The following is a 21,479-nucleotide window of genomic DNA, read 5'->3' on the forward strand; positions in this document are numbered from 1 at the left end:
AGATGACATCCCATGGATACTGCTTGAAGTCTCCACAAACTCATCCCTGAGAGGATTATTAGTGTCTATGGATCCACAGCTCTCATAGTTTTCAATTGAAATATACCTCAAAATGTCATTCTCACTGTTAAAGACAAATGTCAGATATGGCACCACAGTTATAATTGCTAGTTAGAGTGTCAATGTGATCCTTTTTAAAAAATCTTTCATCAGAGCGCTGATCTTTATATCCTGTTTTGCTATTCTAGGTTTGCGTGCTGGAGAGGCAAATATTTGACTTCCTTGGATATCAGTGGGCACCTATCCTGGCAAATTTTGTACATATTATTATCGTCATTCTTGGTTTATTTGGAACTATTCAGTATAGACCTCGTTACATAAAAGGGGTAAGTACCCTTCCTGCCTTTTAAAAATGTTATTGAAATACAGAAAGATATGAAAATGTCTTAAAAATGTATATGTATACCCTTTCCTTAAAGTATTATGTGTTTGTTTTCATAGTTTCAAATTACATCTACAATAACTGAAAATGTCATTTAAAGCTCTTGACAGAGAATGTAATCAGGTGGTTTTCATAAACTACTTTCATCAAATTTTCTTTTGTATTTAAAAGCAGAATTATGCCCTGTATTTCCAAATTACAAAGTCAGAGCCTCTGATTTAATAGACTTACAGGGAATTTAAGGATAGTTTAAAATTAATACAAATAAACTTATAGTTTCAGTGTGAAAATATTAATGCACATTAGGGTTAATACTTGACATAGTTGAAAGCCAAAAGAGCCTGGGCCAGTATCTCTATGTTCTCCATGATTTTCTTTTTGGCTCAGAGGAAGTATTTTGCATTCCCACTCAAGTTAAACTTACTTAACATAAAAGTGAAATCCAACAGTGTTGCAGTTGCTATGGGAACCGTAACTTAGGATTTTTTCCTTTTGTATGTGCCTCAGATCTCAGCTATAGCTCTTCATTAGTGTAGTTTTTTTCAGTCTCATCATTTTTTCTATTTCTTTTCTTTTTAACAAAGGAAAAGTCTATAGGCATTTAATTTAAAATTATAAAGCGGGTTTGTGGTAAAGGCATATGTAGAAGACAGAACAGGTAAAGCTCTGCCTTACCCAACACAAAGCAGCAGGCTGTCTGGGTTTCATGAAGCCCTCCCTCACATAAAAGATGCCTCCTATGACCTGTTCTCTTTGTCATCTGGAACTCAGATAATGCTCCTTGGTTCAGAAATAGGCAATGGGATAGCAGGTGGGACCCAGGGATTAACTATCTGGCTAAGAATGAGTGAAGAATTCATAGTCCTCTCTAAGTACACACCCAGGAATGAGTGCATGTCATATCTAAGGCTACGTAGCCATGCACATCTTGTAAAAAGAAGGATATGTTCTATTTCAGAGTGAAGTTTTTTAATGCACAGGATATTGGTAGTGTAGTTCATTTTTAAATATAAATTGTAATTTGATCCAATATAGTCACAGTATTGCAGGGATGGAAGTGGGTCTTCTGAAGTCATAATACCTGGGTTGAAATCTAGCCTCTGCCAAACTCTGTGTGACTTTAATATTTTTATTTATTGATTGATTTTAGAGAGAGAGAGGGAAGGAGGGAGAGAAAGAGAGAGAGAGACCTTGATTTGTTGTTCCACTTATTTATGCATTCATCAGTTGATCCTTGTATGTGCCCTGACCAGGGATCCAACCTGCCACCTTGGTGGTATCAGGACGATGCTCTAACCAACTGAGCTAAACTCTGTGTGACTTTAGACAGCATAACCTCACTAATCCTTAGTGTTCCAGTCTTTAAAATGGAAGCAATAATTATATTAATTCATATAATTTAATTAATTGATATATTATAAGCCATTATATGAAAGATTTATAATTTAACTTTTATTTTTTTAATAAAAGACTTCGAGGTTTCTCCATGATTTTATTCTTATAAATGATGCCACTCTGATCATTATACAGATAGATATGTTATCTCCATTTCTGATGAGGTTCTTGGGATAAAAATCTAGATAGGGATCAAAATGTTTGTAGAGTTTAAAAACTCAGAGGTTTGTTTTGAGGAATAAATGAGATATTCTGTAAAATATATTTAGCACAAAGCTTGGTGTTTAAAATTGGTAAATAAGTCCTGGCTGGTTTGGCTCAGTGGTTAGAGTGTCAGCCCGTGAACTGAGATGTCCTAGGTTCGATTCCCGCCAAGGGGACTTACCTCGGTTGCAGGCTGGATCCCCGGCCCGGTTGTGTGGGAGGCAACCAACCAATGTGTCTTTCTCACATCGATGTCTCTCTCTCTTTTCCTTTCTCTCTCCCTTCCACTCTCCGAAAAGCAATGGAAAAAATATCCTCGTGTGAGAATTAAAAAAATAAAATAGGTCAATAAATGTTAGCCGTAATAGCTTTCTCCTTCTTGTTGTTATTATTTGAAAATAATACTAAACTGTATGGACTAGCAATAGGCTGACAGGCAATTTAAAATAGAGTAGGGTGTTCCAAGCTGTTAGCTGAACTATTTCTAACCCTTTTATTCCAAGCTGCTGCAACTCTTAAAAAAATTTTATGTGAATTCTATGTATCAAATTATAATCCCGTCCCTGTAGATAAAATACATACCCACAAATCTTTTCAAGACAGGCTGCTCTCTGTAGCATGAAAGGTAAAAGAAGGATGCCATGGGACGTCTTTAAGATGGTTAGAACTGTTGTATACCTCAGAAAGTCTCTGATATCTTTCGGAGCCTTAACAATGTGTCTTAGAGCTACATCTTTGATTTGATCTTGACTTGCAGACAGAATTCTGAATTTGATCTTTTCCTTGAGACATTGTCTTACTTGGAAAATCTTTTGCCAGCTGGAGATACTGTAAATGTGAACCTTTTATTTTCTGAATCAGGAAGTCCTGAGTTGGAAATATATCCTCTAAATTACACTTGAAAAAATTAATTGTTCTTTTTTTGCTCTTTTTTCTCTTAAATATCCTGTTATACGTGGCAGTAGCACTGTCCGTTGTTTGCTTGGAAACTCTCTTATCCAGATTCACAGGTTTTTAGGTATATTTTCTGTCTCCCCAGTTACTGCAGGCTGTAGTCAGGCTAACTGTTCTGACAATACTCACCGTGAGTCCTCCTGTCTCGGGCCCTCAAACAGCTCCCTTCCTGTTGTTCCCGCCTCCGCCAACAGACTCCTTGCCGCCCCCCGGCTTCTACCTGCCACCTTGTCTTAAAACGAATGCTGTGTGCTTTGGTTTGTGTTACTGTACCACTCAAGCTTTAGTACCAGTTCACCTTCTAGTTATCTATTTCAGTGTAATGTCTGTGTAGCAAACCATTTCTGTATAATTAAATGCATGGAATCCAATGGCTCTAATGCCATGTTGCAGGTCGAAGGTGCATTCTGGAAAACAGATAATTTCCCATAAAATAGAATGAAGATTTTTTTTTTTTTTAATTAACTTAAAGATGGCAAAAAAATACAATTAAAAGAAATTTGAATGGCATCATAGATGACAAAAATTGTCATCAGTGAAGGATCTGGGTTTGCCTAATTGAGGACAAGGCGCAACCAGCAATAATGTATTGCTGGAGTTAAGAAATTTTCACAGGCCGTCTGTGCAATGGAAACTTATTCATGGTGAAATTTATTCCTCTTTCCTCTAAAAATGTAGGTCTTTATGCTTTCTGTATTTGCCATTTTATATTTTGAATTAGAAAACAACTCAGCATAAGCAAACACTAGGATAATTTCACAACCAAAAATTATTATTAATGTTTTAGCTTATTTTCTTCATTATATGCAAATGACACAGCTAATTGTTACATCTTCAAATATATCTTAAGTTCTTTATTTAATGTTATATCAATTTGAAATTTATACGACCAAACTCATTGTTCATTTAATCTGTTACACTATTGTTGTGTGTTATGCTATATAACATAATATATAATATATATCATGTATTATATATTATGTATTGTGTTATATATATTACATATTATGTTATTTCCATATTTTTATTATAAATAATTCCCTGTTATCTCCATTTGAAAATCCTAATCTTTATTTGTGATTTAATTCCTTAGGAGGAATTTGCTAGGTAAAATGAAATAATATGAACAATTTTAAGGCTCTTAGTATATAATTGGCAATTACCTATTGCAAATTATTTTACTGAATTTTCCTCCCACCAGTGTACAGCAAAGACTATTATTTCACTGCACTCTGGCTAACCCTCAATATTATCTGTTCTCACTTTTGTTAATCTGATAAGAGAAAAAAAAGTAATTTTTTATTGCATTTCTTATTTTTACTGAGTTGGACTTTTTCATATGTTCATTAACTATTTTTATTTCCTTTTGGGGGGATTATCTTTTGGTGTTCATTGTTCAGTTTTTTCCCTGGCTTCTTAGTGTTTATATATATGGATCACATAGTAAAGATATTTGCTCTTCAAATTTTATAAATATTTATTATTTTTCACTTATTAATATGAATATCCCTTTGTTTTGTGATATCTTCTATTCCTTTAAAAATGATAAAATTTATGTATCGTTTGAAAAGTGTAATGTTAAGGCTTCATTATCTTTAGGTCTAAATTTACTAAAACAAAAAGGCAGATGCCCTGAAATAGAGTCTAAGGAAATGTGTCCCTTTGCTGTTTATAAAAAGTTTTGTTTATTGATGGGACATTTTATTCTACTTAACTGAAAAAAAAAAAAAGCCAAAAAACAAAAAAAACATGTTGACTTTGTCTGAAACACTAAACACAGTAGCAACAAATAAAATGTAGAGTATCGGTATGCTTAAGATTAAAGAAGAAAAAATTTTAAATTTAAAACGGTTAATTGGAACAAGAAATCATTAGTATTTTTTGAGGGCTTCTGGCTTTCAAGCAGGATAGTATGTTAAAGGAAAATAAAATTGATTATTTCAATTCCAAGCAAAGGAACTCTGAAGCCAGAATTCATAGAAAGCATCTCTATTGTGTAATTCTCTACAGCATCAGTCCAAAAAAAAAAAAAGCCCCAATTAACTCTGGTGGAATAATTCATAACTAAATACATACATACATGGCTCCCATGAAAGCATTACCTTATTTCATAAATGGGATTGTATAATGCATCTTCTTTTGGGCCTAAGGCAAGCAAAATGTAATTTGGGATATCCAGTGTTTATTAGTTAATGACAGGAAAATGTTAATGAGTTACACTGCTTTAAACTTTCTAAAATAACCTGAAGAGTATGTAGGTTTCTAATTGCTAAAGGCACAGCAATATTCTAGGTGATATTGCCAAAGGACATGTTGCTATAACACTCAAAAACGTTTCTTTTCCTCCCTCCCTCCCTCCCTCCCTCCCTCCCTCCCTCCCTCCCTCCCTCCCTCCCTCCCTCCCTCCCTTCCTTCCTTCCTTCCTTCCTACCTTCCCCCTTCCATCCTTCTTTCCTCTTTCCCTTTCTTTGCTACTTTCTACTTAGTGATTTTGAAAGAATAATGTTATTATGGAGTTTGGACCCACTGGCTTGGTGAAAGAAACCCAGTCCCAAAACTAGAAATAAATTCAAAACAACTAAAAATGTATTACTCAAATTTAATAAAAACATAGACAAGTACAGCATACCAAAATCAAAGTAATATTTGTAAGAATTATATAGTTTATTCTTACCATTTTCATTACCCTCCATCTCCATACCTTTCTCTACAAACCCTATAATCCTCACCTGAGCTTCACAAAGCTTTTGCCTAAACTCACATGACTAGGAAATAGTAGAATAATATGTGGACCCAGGTCCTCCTAACTTCCAAACCCATGCTCTTAACCACTGTGCCGAACTGTCTTTTAGGAGCACAGTTCAGAGGGCCCAATCTAGCTAACAAATGAAAGCAAGTTTTGTTAAATTGTTGGCAAGTTTAAAATCCATTATGGCATTTGCAATTTGGAGAGCATTTAGATTTTAAATTATGCTCTACTATCCCTATATCAAGTATTCCATTTTTAGCTCTATATTTAATGAGGAAATGACCTCATCTCTTAAGAATAGAAAACCCTTAGTGATAGATATTTTATTCTTGGTAAAGAACAGTATCACAGGGTATCCTGAATTTCCAGAAATTAATGTGCTAGAATGCTACATTTTTTCTTATAGCAGTCAGCATTTTGCTGTTGACAATTCATATGTATACATATATACATATGTAATATAATTTACATCTGATGTGTAATTTAATTATATATTAAGATCAGAGTATCTCCACATTTGTTTTTTGTAAAGAGCCTCAAATAATTGATTGGAGAATTTGCTTTCTATGTAATTGAGAAAATACATTATATACCAATAATATGTATGTATATTACATATCTAATGGAGAGTCTCTCCATGACATCAGTTTAAACAAAAATAATCCTAAAATCAAATAAATGGGGAACGTTGGATTGTAGCGGTTTTTGTTTTGTTTTGTTTTTTTACTGGAAAATCAAGAGATTAAAATAATGTGGTTAAAGCTAATTTGATAAAGCAGAGCTGTGGTGATTAAAAAGATAAGCCAATATTCATGAATTTTCATCCCTTGTGTTTGAAGAGGAATAAACTGTTTGACTCTCTATATTATCATATCCCTATTATTTCTTCCAAAACAATGCAAAAAACTGAATATATTCCTTTTAGTTCACATATCAAAGTTTTAAATGGTAATTTCTGCTTATTGCTGAACATTAAATTTGGTTCTTCAACTGGGGCCACAGTGGTTTTGGGGTTTTCTTAACCACATATTTTGAGGTATTGCGCATGCTTGTCAATGAGTGTGGATCTGTCAGTTGCCATACGCGCTTCTCCCCATTGAGAGAGGGCACAGAACAGAAAGACCAGAGTGAGGCATTTTCTGTCAAGGCTTCACCTGCTCTGACTTCCTTAATTTTGCTTTTCCTTGAGCCAACATGATAAAAAAAAAGGATCCCTCGCCACCCTGGGCGAGGCTTGGGGGCTGCCTGGTGACTGGAGTGACAAAGAGAAGACCTAGTTTGTAAAAACTTTCTAATGTGGCAATTTGGGAAATGTATAGACACCTCAGAGGGCCTGTGAAAGCAAAGAGTCACATACTTAATGTGTATTTAAAAAAAAAGAAAAAACTTCTCTAGATTTCTGGAATTTACTGTTTACTAATGATCAGCCATGATTTGAATTTTAATTGTCCATGGAGCTCAGATCCCCACGGACAATATAACCAATAGCAATAAATGAGGAGCACTCTCTAAGCCCTATTTCCAGGTCATATTCTTCTTTCACTATAATAATGTTACCTCCCTAAAAATTTGTGTACTCCTGCAGTCATTTCTAGGAAGTTATTTATTTATGCTCAAAAGTTGTTTTGCCTCTTCTGTTTAATTTTTCTAGGATAAAAAATATCTAAAAGAAAATTCATTGCAGCTAAAGCATTAAAAATGTGCACTTTCTGTGTTCAGGACAGAAAATCAATGTAGATTAGAGATGAAGAGACTTGAAATAGTAGTAAATTAGCAATGCTTCTAATGACTTACACTAGTTTTGAAAATAAGCCTTTTCCCATAAGCCTAGGAGAAAAAAAAAATCAACATCATTACAAGTTTTACAAATTTAGCCTATAGTCTAAAGTAAATGTAATAATGCAACATGGTGAATGCAATTGATTCTCGAAAGGATATTTTCCCTCTGGGAAATACGGACCATTTATTCTAGAACATACTTTATGCTCACATTCTGATGTTAGGCTGTGACTAAAGATTTATATAACAGGGCAAATATAAGTAACTACATTTTAACAGTCTAAATTCATGTTTGTAAATCATCTAACAACTTATAGAAAAATTTTTGAAGAAACATGTTATGATGTGTGTGCATGTAGTAGTTTCTTTTCTAAAAAAATAAATAATCAAATTAACTCATGTAGATATTTTTAAAAACCAAAAAGTAAATTTGACATAAAATAACAGTCCTTTTCCTTACTCCTCTCCAGTTGGTCCTTGTGTCCTTATAGTTTTTCTGGACTATCTGCCTTGGAGGTCTGTAAAAGCAAAATCATTTTAGTCTAATTTACTTTTAGATCACACCTTGTTTTTATAGCCCCTTTCTCCCTCCACTGGAGTTTCCAGTTCCCTTTATTTTATTCTTGTAAGAGAAAAAAACAGGCCTTTTTTTAAAGAAAAAATTCTAAATAGATTTCTATTCCGTTCTCATTTAATCTAGTGCTTGGTATTTATTTTTCTTCTTATTTTAGAAACTCATTGCTTTCCTGTTTGAGTTTAGACCATTTTCTTTATATGCGACCGTGATTTCATCTGTAGCTTTTTGTTTTAATGGTAGCTCTTATTCCCTGGAGATTTGTTTCTCTCATAGTATTATATCCATTTGCTCCTATCAAAATTGATTGTTCTCTGTATCTGTTAGACATCTGTCTTCCCTGCTCTGCTCTCCTGAGTTAGATTCATGCTTGCTTAGATCATGTGGATTTTCTTCCTGATATTCTTCACAAAACTTTCTGAAAAGGTGAGATGAACTTTCTGAGTGTATTCTACCTTTCTGCACTTGAGAAATACCTTTGCTAGATGCAGAATTCATGACGAGAATTATTTTTTCTTAGCGCACTAAGGTTGTATTCTAGGAAGCAGTGTTACTGATGGGAAGTCTGATATCAATCTGTTCATTCATTTGTAGGTAACTGTTTAAAAATTTCTTAAAGTACTCATTTTATACTTGTTTTAGCATTTTAAAATAAGGCATATAAGAGTTGACCTAATTAAAAACAATTTTAGGCCCTTTTGATCTGAAAAAAATGAATGCCTTCAACTCTGGACTGTACACATGTCATTTTGATGATTCTTTATGCTTTTGAACGTTCGCCTTGGTTATCTCCAGATAATTTTATTTAACAGTTATTATAGAAATATATATATGGTAACTGTTTATTTGTGTAGTTACTTACATTTTTACTTACTCACTTATTAAAATCCCCTCCCCCCCAGAGAGTCAAATGCTTGGCAGTTTCTAAAAGTGGTAGAGGGAATATCCCTGTTTTCTGGCCCACTTTCACCCTCACTTTTGTTCACATATCCCTTCCTCAAGTCTCCGGAGTACAAAGTTCTGCCTAGCAGTTCAGCTTCCTTTGTGTCTGTTGCCCCTCCACACATATTGTGGCCAATCATTCCAGTCTGCTTATTAATCAATATTTATATGTCTGATCTTCCTCTTTCAGCAACTGACTAAAATATCTCTGCTGCTAATGCTTTAGTGCTAATAGTTGTAGGACTATGTGTTGCATGCTCAGTTTGCCTTTTTGAATCAAAAGTGGAACATTAACTATTAAAGCTCATTAAAGATAGTTTACTTTGGAGTCATTGCCTTTTGTCAATGAGATCTAAACAAATGACAGTGTTTTATTAGACACTGGTATGTTAAGTAGTCAGTACCAAAAATATAGTAACATATGGGAGAAGCCTGCAATCATTTCACTAGCCTATATTCAGTCACCCTGTGCACAGAGTTAAAGGATGCAATCACTTACCTGTGCATTTGCAACCAGTTTATGTTATAAGGTGTCTGAGGTATTGTCTTGGCATGCTCATACTTTATGTGACTAAAGGAGGTTGAGTACCTGCACCCAAAACAATTCTCTAGTTTAAAATCAATTGCAGCAAATTTTGATGGTGTAGTAGATTTTGGGAGATTGCCCCTCTGTTGGTGAGGGCAAGCCCTGTATTTTCTATAGAAAAGAACTCTGATCCTGCTGCTGTGCTTCATTAGCTGGCCTGTGTGTCAAGGTAGGTGGTTTTCATTGTCAGGTACAAGCCTTATCTGACTCCTCACCTTTCTGGTATCATTCCAACCGCCAGTCAACTGCCAGTTAAAGCTCTTGGGCCTCCAGTAAACCAGTATTAGAGAGTGTCTGCATTCCCAACACTTTATCGTAAAACCTCAAAATCACTGCCTGTCAATACAAACCAAAGATCAGTTAAGAAAAATGACATTTATGGAGAATTGGCTAAGGATAAGTAGTCCATATATTTTCTCACAACCTCTGTAACTCATTTTATACCAACAGCACTTCACACCTGCACTGTATCAGTTTACTTCTTTCAGGGTATTTTTACTCCTGAATTTCATTTGAGCAATATGTCAATTGACCTACATTAAATTATTTTATTACAAATAGGCTTATGACATTTATTTATTATAAAATTTTGTTGAAAACATTGCTTTAAACACTCACTGAAAATAATAATACTTTTCTTATATATTAGGTTGTTTTATCTAAAGGGCTTGATGAATTTATAAAAAAAGCTGTCTAGATTTATTTTCTGATAAAAGTAATAATTATTTTATTATACAACTATTTAGCACTTACTGTGTGCTAGATATTTTCCTAGGCACTGTGATTTCAGCACTGAAAAAAACAAAGCCCAAGCTGTTACGGGGAAGACAGATAATGCATAGGCAGTAAGTATTTAATAGGTCACAGGATGATGCTGCAATATAAAATTTGTGTGTGTGCACACATTCTGTCTTTGATACTTTATATACGTAGTAAATTCTCTTTACTGAGCTCACAATTATTCTACCTTTACACTTGAATAATAACAACTGATAGAATGTACTTGTCAGTTACTACCCTGGAGAAGACTGAAGAAAGATAAGGATATTTGGGTACAGAAAAAGAATGAGAAAGGCATTAAAATGAAAATAAAACATTATATTCCCTAATAACCAGAGATAATTTCATTGTTATAATTTTTATAAATACATTTTCTATTTTTATAATATACACACACATTTTTATTTTATTTTTAAAACTAGTATCGTGTTATACATGACGTGTTGCTTCCTGTTTTACACTTAACCATGAACTTCTTACATTTAATTTTATATTGTTGAATTGTTCTTTGAAGATGTCAAATTAATTCACAATTTATAAAATGTCCCAATCTTTGCCCATTTTTTGTGTCTAGTTTTTTCTTGTTAGTTTGTATTTATAGCTAATTAACATGATTTAATATTATAGAAATTAACCTGACATTCTTCAATATGTATTGAAAATTTCCCCAAATCTCTCTTATATTGTGTTTTTATTTCGGCCACTTTGGTCAAAATAATTTTAATTTTTATCCAATAAAATATGTATAGTTTTTTAGTTTCCTGTATGCATTTAATCTCCTATGATTTTTTCTAAGATATTTATTATTTAATCTTTTTATAATAAAATTTTAACTCATCTGGAATGTATTTTAGTACTTAATAGGACACCAACACTATTTTCTTTCCTATGACTAATCATTTGGGCCACCATTTATTTTCTCAAATAATTGAAATATTTGTGTATATTAAGTTATCATAAATTCTGTTCTTTCCTCAATTATCTGTTCTGTTCCACTGATGCATTTGTATCCTTTGTCACTACCTAACTGGTGATTACAATGGGTTTATAGTATGTTCTCACAGATGGTAAAACAAATTTGCTCAGTATTTCACTTGTTCATACTTTCCTTGGCTATTCTCCAGCATTATTCTTTAATGTTAAGTTTAAAATCATTATATTCAATTAACAATATATACAGTTTGCACTTTTTAAATTATATTTGTTCCTATATATTTTGTAAGTTTTATAACAATTGTGAATGGAAAATGTTCATCTTTGTAAAAGCTCATTATTAAAATGGAGAAAATATGTTGTTTTGGCATATTTTTTATGTTGGAAATCCCTACTTACAGTTTTTGTAGCATCTCTTTGGGTTTTTTAAAATATATCTTTATTGATTTCAGAGAAAGGAAGGGAGAGAGAGAGAGAGAGAAACATCAATGATGAGAGTCATTGATTGGCTGCCTCCTGCACGCCCCCTGCTGGGGATCGAGCTGAAACCTGGGCATGTGCCCTGACCGGGAATCAGACCTCCATCTCCTGGATCATGGGTCGATGCTCAACCACTGAGCCATGCCTGCCGGGCTCTTTGGTTTTTATAGGTGCTATCTTTAGACAGAAACTTTGACATTTATGTCTAATATTAATATTATTTACTTTACATTCTTATTGTATTCACAAGGCTCCAAGAAAGCATAAATATAAATGGCAAGAGCAAAACTCTCAGTCAAGTTTCTGAATTTAAATGTAAAGATTGTATTACTTTGTAATTTATTGTGTAATTGCTATTAATATTCAGTAGTCTTTACCATATTTAGTTTCCTTCACTTGTCAGAAATGGCAATGTGTTTTCTTAAACATTTTTGAACCTATATTAGTATGATAATATGATTTCTTTTTAAAATGTTGGATGTATTTAACTAGGTTGATAAATATTAGGTTGATAACATTAAATAATGTTAGCTGAACCTTCCTTTACTAGACTATACGTCATTTGCTTGTAATATATTATTTTTTGCTTCAATTACTGTATTCTATGTCCAATATTTTTATTTTCATTTTATATCTTTATTCAAATGTACGGTTCATTTATACTTTTAACTTGTAATACAAGGTGTGGCAAAAGTAGGTTTACAATTGTGAGTATGCAAAACATAGTTTATTCTTGTATTATTATTTATTAATTATTGCATTATTTTCCATATAAACAACTGTAAACCCACTTTGCCCACCCTGTATTTTGCAAATTATACAAGCTTCATAACATAAGTTGAGGAGATTTCCTTCTGTGATCTAATATAGTTTAAATAGTGTCAGAGCTATTAATATTTCCTAGAACTCATCTATGAAATCTAGTCCTAGTACTTTAATGAATGGTAGCTGTTTAATCATCTTTCTAATCCATTCTTCAGTAATTGATCTTTTCAAGTTTTCTGCTTCTTGCATTATTTTGGTAATATAAATTTTGACAGAGTGCCTATTTTTGTGAACTTTTGTTTTATGTTATTATCATAGAGTTCCAGTATTGTTCAATTTCTTTCTTTTTAAAAATCTCTTTTTTATCCTAATTTTCTGTTTTCTCAGCACCCCCCTTTTTCTCTCATTCTTGGATGTAAAGTTATGTCTGACAAAGAGAAAAGTGAAAACAGATAAGACCAAAGGCATCTTGTTTCAGCTTTTTCCCTCCTCCCTCATTCTACAGTAATAGAAAATGGCAGGATCTTGATGTAGCATGGACACCACCTCCAGTTTATTTACTAATTTTTATGGCAATGGATATGGCAAATTGATGATGTAGATTTATGACTTTTCTTGATTTGGATTTTTTAGCATAGTCTGTGTGTCAGATAACAATTATAAACAATCATTTAAAAAGAATTGAAGATTTTGACTGAATAAAAGATTTCACCTTCAAGTTATTTAATTCTGAAATTCATTAACAATTTTTATTTTACAATAACTGCCAAATTGACACTAAATGAAGAACGGTCTTTGGGAGCAGTAATTACTACAAAACCACTTTAGTATAATATTCTCTATAATATTTATTTCAAAACAAGTCTTTATTTGTAACAATATTACAAAATACTCTGAATTTGACCCTTCAGATGACTTGGGAACAGTTTTCGTTGCAGGATGCCTTTTGATTGCCCAGCTGTCTCCTTAATGGAATAGTTGTCATTTTCCTGGTCATTTCTGTGTTTATTTGTGGACATCTTGTCAGTGGTTTGGGGAAATGTTGACTCATCTGGGAACTCCAGGCACAAGAACATGTTATCTAGCCTCCACAGTTAAACCTCTGTGTGCCCAGACCTGTCATTTTCAGGAGCACAATGGAATCAATTTTCTCTCTTTCACCCCTGTTTCCTTCTTTTAGAGGTTCCACTGATATTTAAGGAATTTGACAAAAAGAAATGTTTTCCTGCATGTGTTGAACACATTTAGTCTATATTTTATTTTGGGGTTGTCAAGGAGTGCAGGGAAAAAAAGGTGCCCCTTGAAAATGAAGTTGCTATTTTCTAAATAATTTCAGTCACAGTACAGTAAAGTTGGTACCAGGAGATGCCTTAATTTAATTCTCTTGTCATTAGTTTTTGACAGAGGGCTCAAATGCTTCCATTTACCTTGAAAGGGACATTTTCAAAGTAGGCCATGTCTACAAACATATACTTTTGCATAAAGTTCAGATAATTTTCATTCTGTCTTCACAAACCTTTGCATCTTCCGCCTCACCTCTTTTTATTCTTTTTCTAATTACTATTTTATTCTTCTTCTAATATAGGGCATTTAATCAAAAGCATGGGGAAACTGTGGATTTTTTGAGAGGTCTCAGCGATGTTCAGCTGACAACTTAGTAAATATGGGGCTGAAGCTTAGCCCCATAGGTTTAGGTCAGCCTAGAACAATGAGTTGGACCTGACTTTCCTAACTAACCACTGTGTACACCAATATAGAGTGAGAATGAGACTCACCGGTAACGAAGATGTTAAAAAAGATCAGTCAGTTTGAATGAGCTTAATACAACTTTATTCAAGGAGACATTAGTATCATTTGTAATGTTTACTATGCCCCCCCTACTCTTGATCCACAGGGGTTTAAGCGAATGAATTTCAATAAACCAAATAGAACACTTGCCTTTAGATGCCTGGTACTAACACCTTTTCCCAAGGCATAACATAATTATGCATTTTCTGAACTGAAAAATACATAATGAACTTGTAAAAGTTTTCAAAAATGTTATCCCTTTTTCAGCAAGTGCAATTTTCCAGTCTGAACTCACTTGCACTCTTCTTCATAAAATAGTAAAAAATAAACAAGAACTCAGGGAAAATTTGTCATTTATCTGGTGATGCCTCCTTCCCTGTGCCATCCCCACCCTCTATATAATGGCAAAAAGACTATCCATAATTGCACAACCCCACATTATTTTCATTATATAACATCACTGTTAATAAGAAAAAATACTCATAATTTATTTTTACCAAATTTAAAATGAAAAAATTTGTGCTTTTTAGGATTACTTAGGAAATATAGCATTCCCCTCAAATTGCTTATTCTTTCACACTGATCACCTTACATTGAAATTTCTCCATGCATAAGCCTCCACTCAGCTTTTGTTTCTTGTACACTAGTGCATAATGAAGTAAATTTGTTAGTGCTATTGCCTTCAGATATGTGTATGTGTGTGTGTGTGTATGAAGAATTGACAAGACAGAGAAGTTTGGGCTTGAGTTAGTAAATTAGTAAAGTAGTAGAGTTTGTTAACACAACCTTCTTGTCCTTGAACTCCCTGTGTCTGGTGATAAGGATGTCTCTACCTCCCAGGACCGCATCCTTGCACTGGCTATTTCTTTAATAACTTTAATTCAAAATAATCAATAAGCCCAGGTGGCACATTTTCTGCAGCCTGCACTGAATCCCATCAATTTGTGAATGTCATGCCTAAGTAAAAATTTATGTTTATCTGCATAACCAAATTTTCAGATGAATCAGCCAACAATTTCCTGGGGTGAGAACCTGAAAGTACAACTTAAATGACTAGCCAAAGAATTATTTTAAACTCCATGTGTTCTTTTGATTTGATATTCAAAATAAAATTTTAAGACTTCTTAAGACATTCTTTTCTTCAGTGTGTTCCCATGTAGCAAGGGTTGTTTCCGTACCTCAGCCACTCTGTTGCAGTATTGCCACATTTCCAACTTCTGTTGATGTAGAAGGGCTACAAGGTCTACTAAAACATGGAAGATTTCAGTGTAGATTATGTTATAACCCTCCTATACTATCTACCCCTTATATTCCTATTCTGTCAATAACTTTTTCTTTTACTGCTCATCTTCATTTGTATCACACTCAGAGATTTGATTTCACAGTTTATTTTTAGTCCTGTAGCCTATTGTCAATAATTGGAAAGTTACAGAACTTTGTAATTATACCCTTACCTCAAGAAAAATAATTTTAAAAAGCACATCTTACAAGTTCTTTTATAGAGGTACATAGAAATATAAGGGTCACATTCATCAAATGTATTAAAGAATTTGGGAAATAATTATATTGATAGTAAATTGGCTACAGATTCACGTATCAGCATACTTATAGGTATGATATCTGTACAAAGAAACCCATAATAAAAAAGAAGACAGAAATGGAAATTCTTTGTAGAGGAATCAAGATAGGTGAGTGAGCTTTAATACATTATATATAGTACATTTTTCTTCTTTCATCAATGGCCTTGCATCTTTTCTCAAAAAGCATTCAGTGGATGCGTTTTCCAAAGTTTGTCTTGATATGGGGTTGTGGTGTAGAGTTAGGTTAGTAGCTTTGTAAAAAGTGAAATCAGATTATGATTGCTGAGCTGTACGTATGTTTTAATTATTTTGGAAGTAAAAGTTATAAATTATGTCATACTACTTGTTATTTAATATAGTAAAGTTTCAATATTTAGAAAGTTTTATATGAAAACTACTTTAATATTTAGATGAGTTTGCATAGTGTAAAATTTTATTTATGTGATATTGGTAACTAGTTAATTGTTAAGAATATAAAAACACACATGTTCCCTACTGCTTTTATTTTCTCTTTTTAATAATGAGCAGTCAAGGAAACCCTAAGCTTTCTGTTATTATATTTAGATTTTTATCTAGCTAGCCTCTGGTTTCATACATTTATGATTGTGATATATAGTGAATATAAACTTTTAATTTTAATTCAATCTCATACTCCAGGAAATAGCCGAGTAAAAATACATTTTTTTAGAAGAGATGGTCTACTAATTTATCACCATGAAAATACTAAAGCTTTAGTTATTCCTAATTTTACTCCCTTTTCTTCCCTAAAGATACATACCAGTCCTTTCCTAAATCACCGTCCTCACCTCCACTGTCTGGTGGGTCCGTTGTAACCACAATACCAAGTTTCATTTCAGAGTAGTTTACCTCCTAGGCAACGATGGTCGTATTGTTTGCAGGGCTCTTGCACTTGCCTTCTTCTTTGGTTTTGGACGGTATAGGTCTGTGTCTTTCTTTCTTTTTTCTTCTTTTTTTCAAATATATTTTTATTGATTTCAGAGAGCGGAAGGGAGAGGGAGAGAGAGATAGAAACATTAATGAGAGTTATTGATCGGCTGCCTCCTGCACGCCCCTTGCTGAGGTTCAGCCCACAACCCGGGCATGTGCCCTGACTTGAAATCAAGCCTCGATCTCCTGGATTTTAGCAAGATGCTCAACCACTGAGCCATGCCAGCTGGGCCAAGTCTGTGTCTTTCTTGATTTCTTGGTAAAACAAGGGAATGTTAAATTCGTAGTGTGAAAAAATGCAAATAAATGAATGGCAGTTTTTTTATTTAGGAAAAAGTTGTTTCTTTCTGAGCAAGATGATTTAATAGAAACTTATTTTTCTATCTCTATGGGTTCATTTTTCCCCAAACTTTTTAGACTTCTGATTTCTTCCAATTCCAGCATGGTTTTTGGTATTTACTTATGTATCTATAAATTTATTTATTTGCACCCTTACTCTATTGCAGAATTAATTAAGTGGACTTTCAATGTACAAACCAATCTTTTCAATTAACTTGTCCTCTCTGAATCCTTGTGAGAACAGGAATATTTGTAGACCATAAAAGAAGGAGCTTTTTAAAGTAAGTGGCTCTTAGGCGTTCAGCTAACAAATTATGACTCAGTATATGAGTTTTTCTAACATATTTTTTCCTAACTCTTAAAATTGCTGCACAGGATTATTATTCCTCAAATAAAGGGTTCAAGACTCCTTAAAGCAGTGTTACTCAAAGCATCCCCGGCAATGTTAGAAATACAAATTATCTATGGACTCCTCCTGTCGAATTAGTAGCTGGGCCTGGGGTCTGCCATCCCCTTTGAAACATGCCCTCCAGAAAGTCTGGTAGGTGAGGTCTTATGACATGTTTTTTGTGTGAGATAACTTACAAGAGGTTTTTTGGTTGTTTGCTTTGCTTTGCTTTGTTTTGTTTCCTTGCAGTGTAATTGAGGAACATAGATTTTTTAAAATCTGTAAGTTGCTCAATCATTTGATTGTCTTTAATGATGGTTATACTCTTTTAGGTGTACTGGTTAAAAGGAAGGCTTGTGTTGGCTTTTTAATAATTCACACACTGTGCATGTTCTCTGATTTGCTAATGAGGAAAAGCGGGAACCCGGTTTGCTGCTGTCACGTGGAGCACCCCTGTGGGCTCCCAGCCTTAGAAGGAGGTTATACATGAAAACAGCTAACTGGGGTTGTATTTAATTTTTCTAATTAAATATTTAGCATCATCACACAGAAATGATCAGTCCTGGAAATGCAAATTATATAAAAACTAAGATGATCTTGATAATTTCGGAAGGCAGTGATGCTCACTACTATGCCACCAACACACAGATCTTGATAACTTTGAAGGACCAAAGAGAAGGACAGGCCTTCAGATGAAGCCATTTGCTACCAGCCTGGAAGGTTGGAAGTCTTCCTTTGAGCTGTACAGGCCCTAGTGATAAACTTTTGCTCCTGCATTTAGAATCTCAATTATAATTTAGCTAAATTCATTAGAGCATGGTTACCCTGACTTTGATCATTTGCTTTCTACGATTTTTTAAGAGCAACACACTCCCATCTGTGACAGATCCTCTCATTCCACTCCATAGTCAGACAACATATTTGCTGTTTTAGGGGAAATGGAAGGCCAAAATTCAAGTATTGTGACTATCAATATTTCCATGGCAAATAAACACAAAACAATGTTTCATTATTTAAATTGGCACCCTTTGATATTTTGATTTGCTCTTTTGTCAGTAGGATTTGTAATTTAAATCATAAGTGAATATTCTGAGAAATAGATAGTTTACTAGGTCACTGTCAGGTGGAAAGGCAAGTCTCTATGACTTTGCCCTTCACACTTGGAACGGGGACAATGATTTGTAACTGGCATTTCAGAGGAATAATCTATTGAAACATTAACACATCAGAAAAAATAATCTATGCAAAAGTTTACATAAAACTATTCATTGCTTTTGGTTGTGTTCCTAACCTTGATCCAGGCTGTGGGGACATAACTAAATAGGAAGGTGACTCTTCATCTGGAATTCTCTCTAGTGATCTCATCTCTAAAATGTTGGTGATGAATGTTAGAAGTACACCTCTAGTGATACTATTTTCAACTTGGTTTGAAAAGAAATTCCTGGTACTAATTTCCTCGCACTCAAAACAAATTATGCTGAACTAAATCTTGTTACAACAGTGCAGCTTGTAGGGTTAAGTCATAATCCTTTAAAAATGGAAAGCTCGTGGTACCTCTGCCATCTGCCAACGAACAGAATTGTCATAGCTTCACATGTACTTACTGGAAGTTGAAACTTTGAAGCCCCTAGACCTCACCAGCTGGCAACAAAATAAAATTATGGGTCCTTTAATATCCAAATTAAAGCCTCCAAGTTCACATCTTCCCAGATTAGCATAAAGTGCAATTTCCCTTGCTCCATCACCCTCTTGCATGTTATGTCCCAGCATGCCCAGGGCTGCTTATTCATGTCCAAGAAGTTAGTCCTGATTATTTTACCATACTAATAAAATCTGTACTCAAATACACTTCCACATGGCTGAAGGGACCACACAATACCTACCAAAAATGCTGAGTGCTCCATAAAATGCCACTACCTGCTATAGTATAATGACCACACACAGACAGTCCAGTTAATTTTCCCTTTTCCATTTTCGCTTCTACTATAGCTACTAGGTGTCAGAGGTCAGTGTTCCCAACACCTTCTGTCACAGCATTACTCCAAGTCTTCACAGACACTAGTCTCTGAAGACTGGTTCAGGCTTTGATGGCAGCCCATCCTCAGAGAGCCCCTTCCAGCTCTGCCATGCCCAGTCTGTGCTGGACAGATCATGTGCCTTCCCCCAGTGTTACAACAGCTACCCTTCAGTCTGTTCTCTAAAGCTCCTCTAGAGTGCCCGGTTTATTAGGGTTAGAATGTCGATTACACCTTATCTTACATCCAGCACCTCTTCTGATTTCCTAAGCCCTAGTATTACACTTGAGTCACTAGTCCATGTTGTCCTTATGTTGAGATTCCTAACAGGATTCCGGTTTTTCTCTGTCATTTAGTGTTACTTGGGACTATTTTAGGAATCAGATATAGTCAAACAATGTTGATTCTCAAATGGAAAGGAAATGGGTTGTGAACCCTTTCAATTTCCATTATCTCAGGAATTGTTTTAGTCTATGCCAATGGAGAGATTCTTACAGGTTCCTAGGGAGGGATATCAAATAATTTGCGTGCTAGCCAACAACATGTAAGTACTTGCCTTGACCTGATCAGACTAGATCTTGTTATATAGTTGTACTTTCTCCACTGACCTTAAATGAGCTTAAATGGGCGCTTGCCTTATGTAACTAAAAGACAGTGTTAGCAGAACTAATGGGGTGTCTGCACCAGTGGTGTGAACAAAGACCTCCTCTCCATGCAAATAGCAAGTTTCATTCTCCATCAGTTTTAATGCCTAGCTGCCCCTGGGCTTTCCATCACTCAGTGAAGAGATACAGCAGAATAACTGAACTCTAACCACATACCCACTGAAAAGAGTTTTATCCATTAGTAATTTTTAGAGCCACAGTCTATCCCCACTGTTATTTGGGACAATGTTGAACACTTGGCTGGAAATTGGCAGTTGCTCATACTTAATATAATTTTTCCCTAAAAATCGTAAAATTTGTTAATGGTCAAGGTTCTGGAATCTAAGGATTAAGGATCTGGCTCTATTATTTTTGAAATGTGTTGACCTTTCCACTCTTATTCAAGTCAGATAAGCTTTTTAAGCTTTGGTTGTATCTTCACATCAGTTATCAGTTGTTGCAAGTATAGAATGAAAGGTTAATATAAAACATTGAGCATATACCTGGCATAACTAGGCTCTCAAATGATCATCTGCTACATTTTTAAAAAAATCACCTGTTTGTCGGTTTCAGCTTCATCCTTGGTCATGCTTTATTGAGACTTAGTAGCAGACACACATCATCTAGGAGTCAAAAAGTTTCTGAACTAAGAGATAATCAAAATTATTTAAGTCCTCTTCTGAATAAGGCTCCACTGCTCTTCTACCAGGGCTTTATTTTAAAATGTTCTTTATGTATCTGTTTGTCACAATTCTATAACAAAACTATAAATAGCAACAGACCTGCTTTTCTTCTCTTCTTTATCTCTTTCCATTTTTAATGTTCCCATCATGATATCCAACGTTCAGGGCTCAGCAAAAAAAGGGGCCACTACTATTTCAAACCTTGCTCACTGTCATGAGAACCATTACCAGGGATGAAACATTTTCAATATGACACTAAAAAGCAAGATAAATAACATGTACGGTTGTAAGCTGCCGCACTAAAGATGTTCCAAAATCCCCATTGCTCACTATTCCTGTAATTCACCTGTCAACAGCTCTATTTATTTGGGGATTGTTTTTATGGGTTATTGTCTATCTGCAGACATAGATGATAAGGCCACCCACATTCATCTGGGATAAACAGAACTATAAATTATCCATAATTTTTAATGTAAAATGATAAAGATCCCAGAAAAGCAACTTCTCATTT

General features: G+C 34.3%; 1 protein-coding gene across 2 annotated transcripts in view; it reads left to right on the top strand.

The window, feature by feature from the left end:
* The window catches only part of NKAIN2 (sodium/potassium transporting ATPase interacting 2), a gene marked incomplete at its 3' end in the record, with an annotated part of 758,467 nt that overhangs the window by 376,454 nt on the left and 360,534 nt on the right, over nt 1-21,479 (top strand). For both annotated transcript variants that reach the window (XM_081140145.1, XM_081140146.1), the window contains exon 2: nt 249-386. In XM_081140145.1, coding sequence (XP_080996271.1) covers nt 249-386 — 138 coding nt within the window. The remainder of the gene's footprint in view (nt 1-248; nt 387-21,479) is intronic.

The sequence above is a fragment of the Miniopterus schreibersii genome, assembly GCF_964146895.1.
Source record: "Miniopterus schreibersii genome assembly, chromosome: 6".
Classification (NCBI taxonomy): Eukaryota; Metazoa; Chordata; class Mammalia; order Chiroptera; family Miniopteridae; genus Miniopterus; species Miniopterus schreibersii.